An 18,964-nucleotide genomic window follows, 5' to 3' on the forward strand; every position below is an offset into this window, starting at 1 on the left:
ACTGTGAGGTCAAACACTTCGGAGATCTGTGACGATACTATGACCGCATATGGTGGCATCATATCATGATCGTTTTGTGGATAATTTGTGTTGGCCTCGCTGACAGTCAATTTTTGATACCCACTACGGCGTCTCTCATAATCATATGGTGGTTTTGGGACGTTAAACCCCACACATCAATTTTTGATTTTCAAAAAGCGTCTAAGGGCCTTACCTATAAAATATGGACAATATATAGCAAGTACTGTGCCCTTAATTATGAAATAGCTGTATAGGCAACTGTACCTAAGCACCGAATTAAGAAACGCTCCTTGATTAGAGCATGACTTGCCACCACCTTCAATACAGCCTAAACATAATTCCAACGCAGTTTTTAGGCGGCGGAGAGGCAACCCCAACGCGTTTAAATCGCCTTGCCTTGAGGTGGTGGTAAGCCACGTTCAAGTGAAAAAGTGTTTCTGGATACGGGTATAAACTCTACGATTGAGCTAACACGTATACTGGAGATCCATTCAGCGGACTTTATTGGTGTGTTTAGAAAAAAAGTGGGAAATGATTTAGAGTACTAGGTATTCAATTACGGGAGAACACAAAGCCGTCACGTGAGCTTCACACGTGATGAAGCCCTGTTGACAAATATTACACCGTGACTATTGCCACCTATGGGACTGACAGACACACGGTCAATAAATTGTTTGGAACAATTATTCGACAATTAGGAGTACGACGTACTCTATACTATGGGAGAGCAATGTGCTGTCCCAGTTTCTCAGAAAGCAACAACGACCTCAAAGCTGTTTAGAAAAAAAATTATTGCCACAAACGTCAATAACACTCAACAGAACATTTCCTTCTTAGACATACTCTAACGATGATGACAAAACAGACGTCATTTACATGAACATGGATACGAGATGTCGTTGAAAGAACATGTGTTTAGAAAAAGTGGGTAACGATTTAGAGTACTCAGTACCCTACTGTGGGAGAGCTGAAAGCCGTCCCGTGCACCGATGACGTTATTAAACTGACGAGAAGGATGATCAGGGGGGGGGGGGGGGGTGTTTAGAAAGAGGGGATAACGATTTAGAGCACAAGGTACTCTACTATGGGAGAGCTTAAAGCCGTTCCGTGACACTCAAGCCATCTCGAAAGTGCTCGATACCGTCCCGTGGGCTTTGCGATGATCGAACTGAGAAGCCTGTTCGCGCTCATGCTGCGAGATTCGACACTAAATAGGTAAGAGACCATTACTTAGATTTTGCGTGATCCGTCTCCCTTCGCTCACCACCCTCAAAGATTGCTCTAGGCAATATGTACGAACCTCTCTAAATATTTGCAGTAAGCAATGTGATTCATGCGGAAAAAAATCACTCCTCGCGGGCAATTTCGCGTGGGTGTACTGCCCTTTAATTTATTTACATGGAACTGTCAGCTGCTTGAGTATAAAATCTATACTATTGCAGCCTCGAAGTTCCCTAAATAGAAAGAGTGACCTATTAGTGGGAACGGCAGAATTGCGGCACATCATATTCAGAACACAAAACATGTTAGACAATGTAAAGGAAGCGTCGGAGATCCTTATGGAGCCCGAAAGCACGCTCTCAATTCCGGCTTCGAGCAACGCCTCCAAATCAGCGGACGAAAACCCGCGGCCTTGCAGCAAGATAGAGACGGAAGTTCTATCTTTCGACTGCCGAGTTTAATTAGCGAAGTTCTTAATGCGCCGCCGGTGACAAGGAAGGCAAAAGTCAACATCATGGAACGCGTCACCATATGACGTCACGTTGACGTCAATACACCAACTTTTGTGATGTCATTGCGACGTCATTATGATATCATCGGACGTAAAGTCACGTGATAAAATAATCACATGACATTGTAGCCTGGTCAAAGGTGGCCCGATCATGAAGGCAATGCAAAAGTAGGTGAGGTGCGATCTCGGAGGCAATGTTAGGCGCAGAAATATTTCGAAGCGTGACGAGGAAACATCATTATATCGACTGAGAAGAAAAACTAGATGGTTTTTGCTGTGCAAACCTCCTAAGTAAATCAAACAGGGACCCTGTGAGCTTTTCCCATGTCACTGCTTATATCTCTCGAATAATTCTGTCTCAAAGCTGCAGTTTCAACTTTGCTGTTACCATGCGATAATTTGTTCGTGCAGGAATTTGAGCTCTTTGAGTCGAAGCTGTCAATATAAAGCAGCGGGAACAATTCTTTACAATTTGTCATGCCGTCCACGTCACCGTTCATTACCGCCAAGACACCACACTGGATGCAATGCAGCTGGAATCTTGAATTGCACCAAATCTCGTCTCCACGGGAAGAGATCGCACAATATAAATAAGAAGCGAGGCTGTGATAAAATGATATTGTAAAGAAAAAAAAAGACACACCAGGTCCCCCCTTACGCACTTATCACCCAACCTAACCTAACCTAACCTAACCTAAACAAACCTAAACACACTCCTAAAGCTCTTGAAAACTAACTTAACTACACACCCCGAACTACAACCTCACCCAAGACGACTGGAATAAAATAGCCGTCTTCTTTTTCTTAATAAAAAAGCATTTCTTTGGTGGCATTTTTTGTAATAAGACCTACCATATGTAATATGTAATGTAATAAGACCTATGTAATGTAATAAGACATATGTAATGTAATAAGACCTAACATATTTAATTTTTTTGTTTAACGCGCATCAGCTTAGTTTCGCCTTTTTCAAACGAGAGCTTCTGCTTTTGCGCTATATCAATTTTTCAGAAGTAATGAACGAACTTGCTCAGCAGCAAGGCCTGTTGGATGCATGGCCACTTTTTTATTACCCCTGATGCACAGTGAAATCTCGCAAGACATTTTCGAAGTGTCATTTTAAGCTGATCCAAATGGGGGCCGTTTTAATTCGTTCTGGTTCACTATACAGATAAGGTGAACGCATTTCATATTCTAGTGTGTGTTCGGAAAGAATGTCCAACGATTTCGGGTATTTCGTACTCAAGTATGGCAGTGCAGTGTTTAGAAAAAGAAGGTTAACGATTTAGAGTACTTGGCTCTCTACTATGGGAGAGCATGAAGCTGTCTCGTGGGCCTAACTCTTAACGGCGCTCCCAAAGCACACTAAATATTGAAGACCAATGACAACAGACCTCGTACGTTGCTACTATTGGAACCGCAGTGGTCAACATACAATCCGCCTCTCAATATCCGAAACCTTCAACATTATCCTAGGCCAATCGTCTTGGGTCCACAGCTTCCTTGGATCTCGGATTCTAAAATTTTCTATCACAGCGTGTAATCAGCGCTTAATGTGTGGTCGGGGCCGCCACTTAGCCCCGACAATTAACAATACAAGCAAAGACGGGTTTAAACGGGACAAGGCTTGTTGCTAAGTATACGTGCGCCTGCTTTCGTTTCCGCGCATCTTCGGTTGTTGAAATAGTGAGTTTCGCCAAAAAACATCAGAGCCAAGATTACAGGTCATGGGAACGACCGATACACCGCAGTTATCTCTAGCAGTTTCTTGAAGAAGTCTTCACACAAAAGCAAGCAAGTGTAGTGTTTCCACCCGGGTGGACTGTATATATGTATTTCTCTGTAAAAGATTCACAGATATATGCACCGCAGCTTATGTTGATGCGAGGCGTCCTTCGATGAAGAATTAATAATTGTTGAGGTTTGGCATACCGACACCATGATATGAATTTCAGAGATGTTGTAGTGAATTGCGCCGGAAATTTCGGCCATCCGGTGTTCTTTAGTGCCCCTAAAAGTACATTAGTCTAAAGCATTTTCGTCTCCAATGAAATTGTGGGTGACGTTTTCGGGATTCGATGCCATGACCTTCGGGTGCGCACTCGAACTCCACATCTAGACCAACATGGTGAGTACAGAGAGAAAGAAAGAAAAAAGAAAGAAAGTAATGATGAAATAATAAATAAATAAATAAACGAATAAATAAACAAAGCAGGAAAGAAAGAAAGAAAGAAAAAAAGAAAGAAAGAAAGAATCACTTAAAGCTTTGTGCATGTGTTCTTAATATGCCACAAATTTCAATTTTTTCGTGGCTGTTTCCAACGGTATGCTTCCGCTGCCGAACGATTAAACTCTATCAAAACATTGGCTTGACGTGAATCTTTAATGTGTTTCAAAAATGGCTGAGAAGTGCCGGGTTCACTTCTCCTGTCAAGACATATCGCAATAACATTCGTTGTTTTATATGGCCAGACGGATTTCTAGCAATACAATGCAGCCCTCTCTGCAAGTAACGCGGAAATTAGAAAGAAATTTCGACTTACAGTAAACACAAGAAAGGCTGGATGGGAAGAGTGTGGGGGGTGAGAGCTTAGCAAGTGCTTTGTCACACTTGTCGACGGCAGTCTTTTTTTTTACAGAGAAAAAACAGTAAAGCTCGTAATAATGGGGAGCTGTCGGCTTCGTTAGAATGAAACTAAAGTGTTTCAATTCACGGCGTTGCTTTATTTCGCAAGCGGCCTCGACAAAGCCAACGCTTTCGATGTTTCTATTACCACAATGCCCACGACTTTTCTTCCCCCCCCCCCCCCCCGGCTGCTTTTGAAGCATTCAGCGTGCTGTGCGATAACAACTTGCTGGGAGTGAAGAAACTCTTTCACTCCAAGCAAAAAAGATCCAAAAATGAATAGAATCATGTCGTATCGAATGCTGATAGCCTGGTGCTTATTTGACATCATTTAGGTTGACCAACGAGTTCAGTTTTTTTTTTCTAAGCGGAATGGACAGTTCAATTCTAGAGGACAAAAGAACGTCATATATTTGTCAGTTATTAATTTCTTTTCAACTTATTGATTGATTCATTCATTGATTCATTCGCCTGACCTATCATTTTTTCGTTTACACTTCTGTTCTACTAATATAATGATTTTTTCATTAGACCAGTCAATCATTCACTGTTTCATTTGTTCATACAAGGGCTCATCGCTCGTGTACCCAGTCATTTACTCCTTTGTGTTCTTGTCATTCATTCATTCATTCATTCATTCATTCATTCATTCATTCACTTAGCATACGAGACCACACCTGACCACCTTCCAAGGAAAATGTTTCCGTTAGTGTCGACGTGAAACTGAAATTATTTAGCCATTTATTCGCTTGGCCCAACTGTTTCTCGTTTATACCTCTTTTGATTGTAATTCATTCTTTCCCTATAAGATTCTGCCCCGCCGCGGTGGTCTAGAGGCTAAGGTACTCGGCTGCTGACCCGCAGGTCGCGGGTTCGAATCCCGGCTGCGGAGGCTGCATTTCCGATGGAGGCGGAAATGTTGTAGGCCCGTGTGCCCAGATTTGTGTGCACGTTAAAGAACCCCAGGTCGTCGAAATTTCCGGATCCCTCCACTACGGCGTCTCTCATAATCATATGGTGGTTTCGGGACGTCAAACCCCACATATCAATAGGGTTGAGAGCTGGGCTAGTTGGTGAGACATCTTTTAACCATATGGTGTAATCATAGAGAAATAAAAAAGGTGAAGAGTGGACACTCCCGTAGACCCCAGCGGCCCAATCGACTCTAGCACACCTAGTGGTTGATGAGAGCAAGTGGCTTGCGCTTCCGGTTTCGGTTTCACTGGCGCAACTTTTGAATTACTTTGCATAACCGACGTTTGGCTATGTCGTAAGTTCATAATTTCAGACCACTATTCATCGCCCAAATGGATAGTTTTTGTAGGTCGTTTTGATTTAGCGATTCCCTGTTTTGTTTTGTTCAGTGGTTCGTGCGAATCGGTCGTGACGTAATTTTTATTTTGATTAAGTTATAAAAAAAAGAGATGCAGGTAATGATAATTCACTATCGTTTTATTCATCGCGCTTGTGTTTTTCTTTTGGAACAAGTGATCAATGTATATATCAGTCAAAGAAACAGAGCATCCGCAATGTTTTATTCAAAGGCAAGGTAGAGTATGAGAATATAAAAAGCACAATATGACAAAGGTAGACAACAAATGCATCTCGCCTTACAAATAAATTGTAACAAATATTGTAACAAATACATAGAGAACACAGACAACGCACACATCGCTAGAGTTGGCAGAAGCCGAGAAACTGGTGAAGTATGACACACCGGGCCAGTGGGTAACTAAGGATCTATGGCAAAAACATAGCGCACAATGCTGATGAAGAAGGAAGAAGTGACATATACACAGCAATGAAGTCGCGAATCACGCCTGGGCTTAACTGAAATAATGCATAGAAAAAAAGAGCGCACAGAAACCACACGACACAATATAACAGAAAGGCAAAGGTGCAGTGTGCTGGCTGTGCTTAAGAACAGCTAGTCCAAAATGAAAAAAAGCAGACTTGATGCCTGCTTGTCCTCAGAAAGGTAGGGCTTTGCAGCTTGCTCACTACGTGAAAGACAAACTTTATGCTACAACACTGGCAGGTCTTGTGGCTTTTGTTATGCGTCGCCTTCATCAAAAACTTAAGATCCCAAGTGATTTGCGTTTGGGTGTTGCTGTGACGCTTGCGAGCTAAAATAGATTGTAGTTATCACTTTATCCAGAATTGTGGACTTTAATTGGTGCTACGAGAGCGGTATTACAGGGCTAATAAATAGCAGAAGGAAACCACTTTGGCTCATTATTTTTCACAAAGGCTCTACATCGTACGTTATCACTCACAAGCTATATAAAAATAAAATGGCAGCGTCCGCAGCCCCATCAAACACTACAAGTTTGGGTATTCTTTTGAAAATTTTGATGGGCAAGATGAGGAGGTTGATGAGAAGCTAAAATACGAAAAGCGTGATAACATGAACCGTGCCCACTTCATACTGTGTTCCTTACCCGCTCGAAGACATTTCAACAAGCGGTTTTGTTATCGATATATTACTTGAGCTGGAGAGATAAAGCATACACAGTGACCAAGCGACCCACAGTAAAGTGTACAGTTCGCCCGTATTTGCTACAAAAAATACAGACAGGATGCCCAACATTCTTTTTAAGGTTATGCAAATCACTTCGAGCGAATACACAGTGTTTGTACTCCTCATAGCGGGTAACCAAAACAATGAATGCAACGAAGGAGTGGTTAGTCCAGTTGAACTGAATATAAGCATATAAGACCATAATGAAGTCTGCTGTAACGAAGTAATAACATAACAAAGCTATTGCAGGATTCGGCTCAACTCCAATACTTTAGTGTAAACCCGCCGCTAATTGCTATCCTTTGAACTTGTCAAGCTGCATGCCCGAGATTGAAGACTGGAACCTAACCCTGTCTAAGTTTCGGTTCACAAAACGCACATGCCAACATAAACGAACCCGGCAAAACATTTTCAGAAACTTAGCGCGACACCCAGCAGAGCAGAAATGAAAATCGCCAACACTTGACAGATGGTGATACAAAACATCGCACACTTTCAGGTGATGTGCAGTGGCCTCAATTATGGCAAGAAAGCGAGATTCAAGTTGTTGTACGTATGCAAAAGCTGCTTCTGATGGCACAGTGAGATTCCCAAAAAGTTTGCTGGGGACGTGGTATGCTTTGAGCATTGTGAAATACTGGTGGGTACCCTTAAGCGTCTCACTGTCGTCTTTCAGTAACTGTGGGCAACTGCAACCGTCACATGCATTCCGAAGGAAGTGTTTGATGAGAAAACCAGCTACATAATATGCAGCGGAGTCATCGATAATATGGGAGTGAATGTTTGTCGCAAGTTCAGAGAGATCGTCTAGAGCGGGAAAGTCGTCAGGCTGTGGCTGTGCACACTCCTCATTATCCACAAGAGACGCACTGGTGAGGGAGAATGGCGACAGCTGTTCCTGGAGGAGGTCACATTCATCATCCTCGACATTTCCGTATTCTGACAGCTTGAAGAGTTTTCTTATGCAGATGTGCTTCAGGCCACAAATAAATTGTGCTACATTGGGGTTGGTGTTGCAACCCTGTTTTTGCCTAATGTGGCCAAATATGTTCTCCAGAGGATCCTGTTGAAGCCTGCGTGTTAACAGGTATTCAAAATTGTAATTTTTGGAGAGGTCGTCCCATAGTTGACAAATTGCCTGAATTGTAATTTGCCAACCTACGATGGTTTGTGGTTGACGTCTGCCAACAAACTGCCATGATGCAATCCAGGGAAGCTGGCCTCGGAGGAAGTCAATCAGCTCTGAATCATTTTTCATGATTGCATGCCGCAGCTTTTGCGAAGTTCTTTTTTTACTCGAGCTGTTCAAGGCATCGAAAATCCTGTCCATACGATCACAAAATTGAGCTGTAGTGATGGCCGAGGCAGGCAGCACCTTCGCATACACCATTGCCGTGATAGCAATCGAAACTGATGCACTGAAGACCTGAGTTGCTCTGCTGACCTTCATATTAGAAAAAGGTTTCTGATGAACGTGCCGTTCAGTCAACTTTGGAGCCAATCGCAACCGCAACTCATGTGAGGATTGGTAAAGGCTTACAATGTGCGACCAGTTAACGATGTCATCCCCAATGTATAACTTGTGTGCTTGGACATTATTGCGCGTTGTTTTAATTAAATGCGGAACATCAAAAATGTAATATACCCGCTCACCATTAACTTCAAAAAAAGGCTTTGCTACAGTCACTTTTAGTTGGTTAGCGAGACTTACATTTGAACTGCCCTGGTCACAAATGACTGCTTTCACTGCAATATTAATGCTCCTAAGCTCCAAAATGAGTGACACCAGCAAGTTATGCATAACAGATGATGGTGTTGATGTGTGCCCTATAGTAAAAGCAACCGGTTGAACCCACTTTCTCGAAACACCAACAAGAAGAAAAACCAGTGCTCGATCAGCGATGGTTGAAGTGCGATGAGTGCCATCATCTGTAAAACCCTGGACAACGTCTCTTGAAGCATCATAGTACAAATTCTTTTTGAGTGCTATTTCGTCGAAAACTAAAGCGCACACTCGGTCCCGTTCATTCCAAGCTTGAGTATTTGTTGCAATGGAAGAAAGGATTCCTGGAATTATGCCTGGAGTCATCTTTACATTAGCTAGCCACCTCCTTAATGAACGCCGGGAGGGCAAAGAAAAATACGGAGCCAGAAATCGGTATGCTCGCGGACCTCGGAAGTTTAAGTGAAGAGCGAATTTCTTGAACCACACGGGAAACCGCTTGCCCTTGCATTTGGGCCTCAAGCGAACATGTGCAGAAAGAAGTTTAAAAACCTCCTCGGTGACGTGCGGTCGGATAACTTCAAGGGCCTTCGTAGTCGATGACGGTGCTTGGTGAGGCTGTCTCTGCAGTCTTTTGATAGTTTTCCGCTGTGCTGCTACTTTGGCTTGCAGATGTTTAATGGTTTGCTTGTACTTCATTGATGGAGACATTGTCGCTGGCACACAGGAACGCACTGCAATAAACAAAAAAATTGATGTAAAAGCGAAGAACAACTAATCCCATACGAGCACTTTCCTCGCTCTTTCAGACCCAAGGTGCACAACTTTCTGTGGTACAAAGTTTTCGATTCCACTACCTAAAAACAAACCATTCACAATGTTGACAATGCACAAAAAAAATGAAAATCACTGAGAGCCCACCCTTACATTTTGTAAGTGCACACGTAGTGTCCTTTTGAGGATAGTTTCCTCAGAATGTCCTAAACATAAAATAGCACATTAAAAACTGCTGCAATAAAAGCATAGTCACCATTTTCTCTAAGGCACTCAGGCGTGGAGCTGTTGGCGGAGACGTCTTCTGGAGGGTCTTGTGAAGCTTGTTCAGTGCCTCGGACAATGCTGTCGGAACAATCTTGCGAGCGGCCTGCGGAAGTCTCTATATCAATCCACTCTGGTGTTGAAGTGAACATACAACTTACCGGCCACACAAGTTCCTTTTGTGACAGCTGAACGACTGGTTAAGGTTTTCTCCGGCAAGACGAAATCATCAGAAATTCTTTCACCAGCTACAAGGGAGCTGCCACCTGCAGAGGTTTGGTCAACAGTCAATTTGGGTAAAAAAAAAAAGAAATCGCGACACTGAACGCACCCTGTTCATCGGGGCACCTCAATGTGTGGGAGCCGCTTTGTGAAGCCTCTACCGCAGGTCCTGAAGAGATGAAATTACGACAATGTGTCAGTAAGAGGCTTATAATAACACAAACTGAAGCTCATCCGCACCTTGCAGTGCAGCTTCTGCAGCCATGTCACAGTCACTACTTGAAGCGACGCTCAGAGAACCTGCATATATGTGCAGTTGGTACAAGTTACAAAGCTTGTAGCATGGGGAAGCTTAAACAGCTCTTTCAAACGCATAAATTGGTCGAACGTGGAAGAAAAGAGACGGCACCAACTAGGAAACAAGTAATTTGTGATTTTTGGAATTATCAACAGTGGCAGCTTTCACTGATGAAAGGTATACGTACATGTGCACTCAGGCTTGAAGATAACGTGAAATAGCCCTTTAAAGTCTTTCAAAACAAGTTGCGCAGGTCCAGAGCATCAAAAAATGACAGAAATGTAAAGCTGCTGTTAGGAAGGTAATAGCTCACAATTCACAGAACTTAAGACTTTCCAAGTGTTACTTCTGTAGTGAGGTTTCTCTATCGGCTACAGAGATCTTCACGGTTAACTGTCGCCACTGATTCAATACAAGTGGCTGCTATTGCACATATTTGAGTTTCAGTCAATCACTTACATGGTGCAGCTGGTTGCACACTGGGAACAGCCATTCTTGTAAGCCTTGTGTGCCCAGGGTCCATGAAACTTTGAGCAGTAAAATGGTCGCTACAAACCCTGTACGTTGCGTACAATAGGCTGGCCGGCTTACTCAGGAGATCATCGCGTCCAGCATACTGCATCCATGCTTTCATCCTGCATTGGCAATGAACTATCAGCTGAAAGGGGAAGTGCTTGAATAGTGATTTTTTTATTGTTACCCTCACTTAGCAAGTACGAACAGTAAGCCTACAGACATGCAAACCATACAAAAGCTTTAACACACCTGCCGTCCCGTGGTACGCGGAAGAAACTCGTCCCAGGCTTCTTGTGGGTTCTGCCATTGTTGAAGCACCACGATACACAGCAGTAGCTGCCGTAGCTTGGACCGCCGGACGGCATGGCGTCAGCGCGGTCTGAAAATGTTAGTAAGTGGATGCTTCGCTGTCAAATTACAAAAAAGATATGTGCACGTCATAAGTGTACCAGCAAACCCCTTTGAATGATTAGCTAATCGATGCACAATACAAAACCAGTGATACATCTCTGACCCATAAAACTCTGACTTACAAAGATATACGTCAAGACCACGAACAAAGATCTTCAGAAGTTTCCAGGCCGCTATCCCTTGTAATGCAATGGTATCGCGGCCTGGGAACATTAGAACACCTTCGTGCGTACGCAGTATCAGCAGTACATTGGGAAGAAAAATCGTAGTTGAAATTTGTGCGGTAAAATTATATTGGAAACGTCAAAAAAATTTGTGGGCAGCTTGCACTAGTGGCACAAGGCTAGCGAAGAAACGAAGATGATGGCCACTTGGCTAGTCCAGATTTGCCTCCGGCACACCAAGAATTATTCGTGTTCCGAGCCTTCGGGAAATGCGTCGTGAAGCATGCGAGGCCCAACAAACGCTTCTCAATATTTTGCACCGAGCCTACGACCTAGCTGCCCAGCTATGCTCAGCGCACAGACGCTCGCGTCCGTGGCAGACGCAGCACGCGTCGCCTCGGCTTGACGCCGTGCCGCCTTTTCTATACTGCATACGTTGCACAATGTTCCCGTCTAACCGCCGCATAGAGCCACAAACTTTCTTTTTAGCGAACCTCCCAGTCCTTACAAGCTTCAGAAAAAGGTTACAACTGCGTGAATGACACGCCACGTAAGAAACAAACTCGCACACACGAAGCGCAACGTGTGTGTGTGCATCTTTCTATGTTTGTTGCATGGTGTCTTTTTCGCGCAGGCGTAACCGTTTTCTGAAAAAATGACCCAACAAGACCAACAACATGTCATTCAACAAGCTTCGCTTGAAAACGTGCCTCACCTGTTATCTCACGCTTGAAAACGCCGACGCAGCCGACGTTGACGAAAGCGTCGAAAGCTTCTCGCTGTCAGTCATGCATGGGCTTGTCGCTGGGTAGATGGTGTTTATGACAGTACGGCTGAAGAAAAATAATCGCGTAAGGTGTGTTGAATAAATCGTTTTTATGTATAAAGAACATACCAAATTTGGGCGTGTAATTATTAATTTGTGAAAACAATTCTGTTGCATTGATTATAACTGTGTTTTTTTTTGCGCTTGCGCCCTCTGACGTGTGGTGGGAGCACTAGTTCGTTACGTAGTCGTGACGCACTTCCTGAGGCCAGGTTTCGCGGAGTGTCCGCTCTTGTCTTCTTCTTTCTCTATGGTGTAATAGCGCAAATTCACGGGGACGAAGAGGACAAGAAAACTTGTCCTCTTCGTTCCGTGAATTTGCGCTACTACACCATATGGTTAAAAGATGCCCCACATATCAATCCCTATAAGATTCTATCTTTACACCTTTCATTTATTCATAGATATAACGGTTTGTTTGCTTGCTTTGTCATTTATTTTTTCGTTCATTCGTTATGTCATTTGCTTGCTCGTGTCTAATAATTCATTTGTTCATTCATTATCTTCATTTATTTAGTTATTTCCTTCCTTATTTATTTTTTCATTCGGTACTTTGTTTTTATTGTTGAATGATTTGTTCGTTTTGTCATCCTCTACTTACGGTTCCTTTAATGTACACGATGAGTGCATAATGGCGTAGACTGTAACGAAGAATACATGGTACGGCCAGCGAGTCAGCCGTGCAACGGTGCCGGAACGACGACCGTCATAACAATGACGCCAGACGAGCACGACAAACGTTAACGCGGTCGGTGGCATCAGTAAACGATGTCGACAGTAGCGCTGCGTGGCACAACCACGGCGCGAGGACGTTGGCAACACTAACACCTATTTGCATATGACGACACGATAAAATCGCGACAAGGTGCATTTGTCGATGCATACTGAACTAATAAACCCCTCGCCGGATGGCGCGCTCAATAGTAGAAACGCCTTACTATTGTCGTTTCTGTCTATTATACCTTCAAGGGTGAATAGAATCAAGAAGAATCAAGAAAGTCTCTAACCTGATAGTTGGGGGTCACCCCTGGCGAAAAGCGACAAGATGCAGCTTGAAAGTACCCGGGGACCAGTACTCGTACCCAAGGCAGTGTTCACATACATGTTTGGGCAACATAAGCGTTACAATGTGAACAAATGATATTTCGAGCAGTATAGCAACAAATTAGTGACAAAGATTGCCGGTAAACATCAGACATACATAGGTACATTTTAAGAATGTGCATACATTACAGACAAATAAAATAAGTGCACTAAAAACAATGATGCCGGAATCATGGTAAGCATATTTAAACATGCTTTCTTTTAACACATTTATATTGATAAATATACTTGATGAGACCAAAGCTTTGAGCGAATAGTAAATTAAGCATCCTTGTTGCCTGAAGTTAGTCTGCACATCCACCTTAAAACGTAGGCTCTTTGGAACTGCCATATATTCCCCTCTGGGCTGTTGTTAATATGTGCTTACTATGACTGTAATATGTATATAATTGAAATATATGCTCTCAAGCTGGGATTCGGCTATCACCGTGTACTATTTAGCCACTGAAAACGTAAACATGTATTCATAAACGATAGCGCCTTTCTCGCGAGGTTTTCTTAAAACACTTGCAGTATACGGTGCTTCATTGTGTCGTAGCCATGAGCGCTTTGATTTTATATCGGAGACATTAAATGTGTACTTTTTTTTTACCGTTTTCTGGCCAGCTCTTCGAAGCTTTATGTGTTTAGATCGTCGGAACAACGATGTCCGTTGTACCTTCGAAAATACGGTGCATCCCCGAATGCCCCGCCGCGGTGGTCTAGTGGCTAAGGTACTCGGCTGCTGACCCGCAGGTCGCGGGTTCGATTCCCGGCTGCGGCGGCTGCATTTCCGATGGAGGCGGAAATGTTGTAGGCCCGTGTGCTCAGATTTGGGCGCACGTTAAAGAACCCCAGGTGGTCGAAATTTCCGGAGCCCTCCACTACGGCGTCTCTCATAATCAAATAGTGGTTTTGGGACGTTAAACCCCACAAATCAATCAATCAACCAATCAATCAATCCCCGAATGTGCCTTCATTATTCTTCGACTTTCTCTTCCGGTGTCGGGAGCGGCAGCGACAGCCCTTTGGCTGGCTGCGTCGCAAACAGAAGTCCGTCCATGACGTGTCCCCCCGCCAAACCACTCTGTTTATATCGGCGTCACTGGAGTCACGGCATTGTATATCAAGTTACAGTGAGGCCTCCTACGGACACTGGAGACCGCCAAAGGTTTCCCGTATATACAGTAGTATTTTTATACATGTACGGACCCTAACCATCTGATCGATTCCCCCCACTCCGTTGTTCTCTGTCGCAATACCGTGGTCCCTTCCGTGACGTATGGACTCCAACTGTCGCTCCTTTTCGTAGCGTGCTTTTAATGATGCGGTGCTTCCTTGCGAACTATACAGAAGCTCGGGACATTCTTAAAGTAACCTTCAATCTTGCATGTTCTTCTTTTTGTGTTCCGGCCATGTTGAAATAGTGGTTCAGCTTGCTGTCTAGCGCCATCTGTCTTTTTTGGCCTCTTGCGTGTGCAGCAAGATTGGAGGTTCGCATCCGTCACTATATATATTACAAAAAGCATCAGATAATGAAGTAAAGGAAAGTATATGGGAGGTTTATTGTATGTTTTAGGTGCATTGTAATAAGTTTTAAATATATATATATATAATGTGTGTGTGTGGCAATAGACGTGCTTTCACATAACTGTTTGTTCAGCGGACGTTTCCACGAGAACCCCGTCTTTTTTCAAGACATAAGGATAAGGAAGTCACACACACACACACACACACACGCACACGCACACACACACACACACACACACACACACACACATACATACATACATACATACATACATACATACATACATACATACATACATACATACATACATACATACATATATATATATATATATATATATATATATATATATATATATATATAGCGAGAAACAAATTACGCTGACCCTGATAGAATAAGAAACAAAGCAAATGAAGATACGACTTTCGTTGCTTCGACACGGTATATATGCAGTCATATGGACATACATTTATATCCATCTGATTCAACTCCCCTGCTCTGTTATTCTGTCGCGTACATGAAGAATGATTCCAACGGGTATTTCTTTACACATGTTTGACTCAGAACATTCTTGCCGGCCATAGGGAACCTCTGTGCACTCTTGAAGCACTCTTTTTAAGTCTTTTTTTTTTGTTCTGGTCACGCCGTAATACAAGTTCCTGCTTGCTAGTACTATTTGTCTTTTGCCCTGTTGTGCATGCCTTATTCTGGAAGTACGCATACGTCACGCACCCCTCTGTCGTGGGTCACGTTCACTCTATCTAGGAGCGTAAGAGCTCATTTCTTATTCAAAAGGATTGAGGGGTTCGTTGATTTTTTCTTTGTTTGCCATTGTTTGTGTAGACAGGAACCGTAATCCGACATTGCCTGCCGAGAGGCGATGATCCACCACTGCGAGACAGATCAAGTTGTTCGATTAGCGCGGCCTGCATGCCTCTGGTGTATTTATTACTTTAATTTATTTTTGTTCGGTCGTTCTTTCGAAGCACACCAGATCGACGAGGTCACACGTCACACCGTTGTTTTTTGTTGCGCACCTGTGGATCGGAAGTGTACGGAAAACAAGATTAGTGTTTAGATTTGGCGAGGGAATGCAAAGGTCCTTCGTCTTCTGTGACTGATTATGCTTTGTATGGCTGTCCAAGGGACTTTTGCATATTGAAGACATGTAAAGAAGGCCAACCCTCTCCGAGCGGACATCACTAAGATGGCGACTACGCTTAATTGTTGCCAGCCCTTATAGACAGATGATGTGCAACACAATGGCTGTAGATGTGTAAATACCACAAGTATCATGCGTACCGAACATTTTTGTTTTATAAGGCTCGACGTTCCGACCAAAATGAATGGCTCTTTAAAGATGTTTGTGTACATGCGCCAACATTTTTTTCTGGCACGAATCATGTGATCTGACCTCCAGAGAAGATATGTAGGCCTTTGTCGTGGGAACTGATGCATATGAAACTGCTCAATTCAGACAAATTATGCGCAGTATTTTTGTTCTTTTTGGTGTACACCGAAGGGCGTCGGTCATGGGACGATTTTGTCACTTACAGCATGCCCTGTAGCGTTCGCTGTATTTGTCCTTGTAGCTGTGTTATTACCAACTTTTCTCCTGCATGTTAAAGAGACACTAAAGTGAAACGATGACTTTGTTTAGGTTGAAAAACTGCACTCTGGGAATCCTAATGTAACATGTTTCCCTATCCTACGTTCATTATTAGAAGAGAAAAACAGGCCTGAAGTTTCATTTTTAAATATAGCCCCGAATCCACCGCTCGTGACGTCACAAATTTTAAAATGTTTATTCGGCAGTTTCGTGACATTGACTCGATGAAATTTTTCTGAAAATGTGTATGATAGGTCTATGGCAGCCACAGATGACAACGTATATCTTTTTTATCGATTAGAAGCTACGCAGGAGCCTCTAGATGCCTTCAATATCTATGGCGTTACGGTGTTCGGCGCGCGAATCTCAAGGTGGCGTTTCCATTGGCATTCCCCCTCCCACCACGTTTTCTTGCTTACAAAGCGATTGATTGATTGATTTGTGGGGTATAACGTCCCAAAACCACCATTTGATTATGAGACACGCCGTAGTGGAGGGCTCCGGAAATTTTGACCACCTGGGGTTCTTTAACGTGCACCCAAATCTGAGTACACGGGCCTACAACATTTCCGCCTCCATCAGAAATGCAGCCGCCACAGCCGGGGTTTGATCCCGCGACCTGCAGGTCAGCAGCCGAGTACCTTAGCCACTAGACCACCGCGGCGGGGCTGCTTACAAAGCGTCGTCTCGCGGTAAGAGTGGCGTGTTCGGAATTGCAAAATTGTATTTCAATCGTACGCGAAAAATCGTTTTGCTCATTAGTGTCCCTTTTGACCTCATGGGGAAAATGATGTCAGTTGCGTGTTGGTTAATTTGAAAACTACGTAGATGACAAAGAGCGGCGATGTCATCATTAGGAGTAGTTCAGATCAGGGTGTTCAAATAAGGAAGACGTGGAAGGCGGGCTTCGCCATGGGGACGACAGCTCGTTTTTTTCTTCAAGTCATTTTGGTGTGGAAACCCTTCGAAAAAGGTTGGGGGGGGGGGGGGGGACAGTGCAGCTTTCATGATTTATCGACCGCATCTGTAGCCCGGAGGACTTTTGTGAAGTGGCCATTGCGTGAAGTTTGCGTATATCTAATGCATATTTCGACGATGAGATGTATATCGACGGACTCGTATTGAAATTCAATGATTCGGTGCCGCGCTGTGCTATTCTGGCTCACGAAATGTTCGAGTCCTTTGAATATTTAGGTGGTTGTTATCGGTACATCGGTACGGCAGTATGCTCCTGAGTGTGATCCTTGCATGCAGCTTGTCGGGGCGTAAAAAAAAAAAGAAAGCCATACTTGTCATTGCTATACCACTACAACAACCGATAACTAATAGTTGAGCTCAGAAGTGGACCTCTAGTATTATGTCACGTCAGTGCGACCCTGTCATACGATGTCAACCGAAATCCGCGAAACACCGCCGCTGCTTAATATGAGCGATTGCGGCTAGCATGCTGTAGGAGACTGAGTACTCTCAACAACAGCGCGAAAGGCACGGCTCCGAGTGTGGCAGCGCTGCGTTCGGTGCCAACGCGGTTGTTCATAAAGGCGCCCGTACTAGTAAAGCGAAGGAAGCTCTTCATATTTCAAGAAAAGAAGTCGTTTGTGTTAGTCAGCCTTGTGATTCTTTGCATCATAAAAAAAGCCTGCTTGACCAGAAATACTGTCGGCATTTCTCACGCGTACGTCCGTGTATCAGACAGTTTTTATGCTTTTATGTATACTTACCAGTGCTGTTCTTCACAACGAGCATGCACACGCGCTAGTTATTTGGCTTTAAAAAAGTGAAATATTTCTCCCACTAAACTCATTTGCAAAGTAGAGCGTCGTACATGTCTTCTCTTTTTCTTGGTCCCGTTTTTGGCGTCGTTGTTTGAGTACCACGCATTTCAACAAACTCGCCCAGTCTGCCGTGCTATACTACCGGCTGCAACCTAAGTGCAAGCTCAACCCAAGGTCATCGTCCTCTTTCCTCTTTAGGCAAATATGATTTGCGCACAGGCTTCATTCAATTACATTTGCATAAATTCTAGACGCCAGCCGCTCTGCGGAGTTTATACAGTCGAACCCACTTGAATAATGCTCAAGAGCCACAAAAATGTCATTGTTATATCCGGTAATTGCTATAAATGGATTGCATAGAAACAAAGCAAACTAGGATGGCAAATTGTCATGGCAAAAGCATAATATCGGATGAGATATGCAAGCAGGCATTAGTGATAAGGATAACAAGTTGACATGTCTGTCGGACATGCTTGTAAATTCGGACGCTTTCGCGGGACCGCCACAAACCTTGTGGAGCCAATGTATGACAACATGCGAAGCTTCGGACGGTGAAACTTTTTCAACTCTCAACTTTTTACTGAAATTGTATTTCTAAGACTGCATTAAAAGAAGGTACCGCTGATCTTACGCCATGGCCCATCTTGGAAGTAAGCTTTACTTCAATTTATTGCGGTGAAACATACCGAAATATTGAAGGCACTCTTGGGGACTCAGTGGCTTGAATTTCTCATTTTCTATGTCTTCAAGGATTTCGCATTCTATTACATCCCGACTTGAGTACTCGAAAGCTAGGATTCATTGTTATAACCGATAATGCAGCAGGCAAACATTGCTGTAAGCGGGTTAGTTCAGCATATAAAACATA

General features: G+C 43.5%; 2 protein-coding genes across 8 annotated transcripts in view; one reads left to right on the forward strand and one right to left on the reverse strand.

Moving 5' to 3' along the window:
- Window positions 1-18,964, forward strand: part of LOC119167205 (sodium/calcium exchanger 3) — a 362,967-nt gene that overhangs the window by 217,563 nt on the left and 126,440 nt on the right. The window lies entirely within an intron of this gene.
- LOC142765627 (uncharacterized) lies at window positions 5,811-12,341 on the reverse strand. 2 transcript variants are annotated; one of them, XM_075866918.1, is made up of 8 exons: window positions 11,988-12,337; window positions 10,947-11,076; window positions 10,641-10,816; window positions 10,124-10,183; window positions 9,993-10,052; window positions 9,823-9,927; window positions 9,654-9,767; window positions 5,811-9,357 (listed from the first exon to the last, which is right to left on the reverse strand). In XM_075866918.1, the coding sequence occupies exons 2-8, from the start codon at window positions 11,060-11,062 to the stop codon at window positions 7,196-7,198; spliced, it is 2,793 nt and encodes a 930-aa protein (XP_075723033.1). In that variant the 5' UTR covers window positions 11,063-11,076; window positions 11,988-12,337; the 3' UTR covers window positions 5,811-7,195. The 2 variants fall into 2 exon arrangements, with proteins under 2 accessions (XP_075723033.1, XP_075723034.1); XM_075866919.1 differs by having other exon boundaries at window positions 9,323-9,357; window positions 9,654-9,927; window positions 11,988-12,341.

Source organism: Rhipicephalus microplus, chromosome 6 (assembly GCF_043290135.1).
Source record: "Rhipicephalus microplus isolate Deutch F79 chromosome 6, USDA_Rmic, whole genome shotgun sequence".
In the NCBI taxonomy this organism is placed as follows: Eukaryota; Metazoa; Arthropoda; class Arachnida; order Ixodida; family Ixodidae; genus Rhipicephalus; species Rhipicephalus microplus.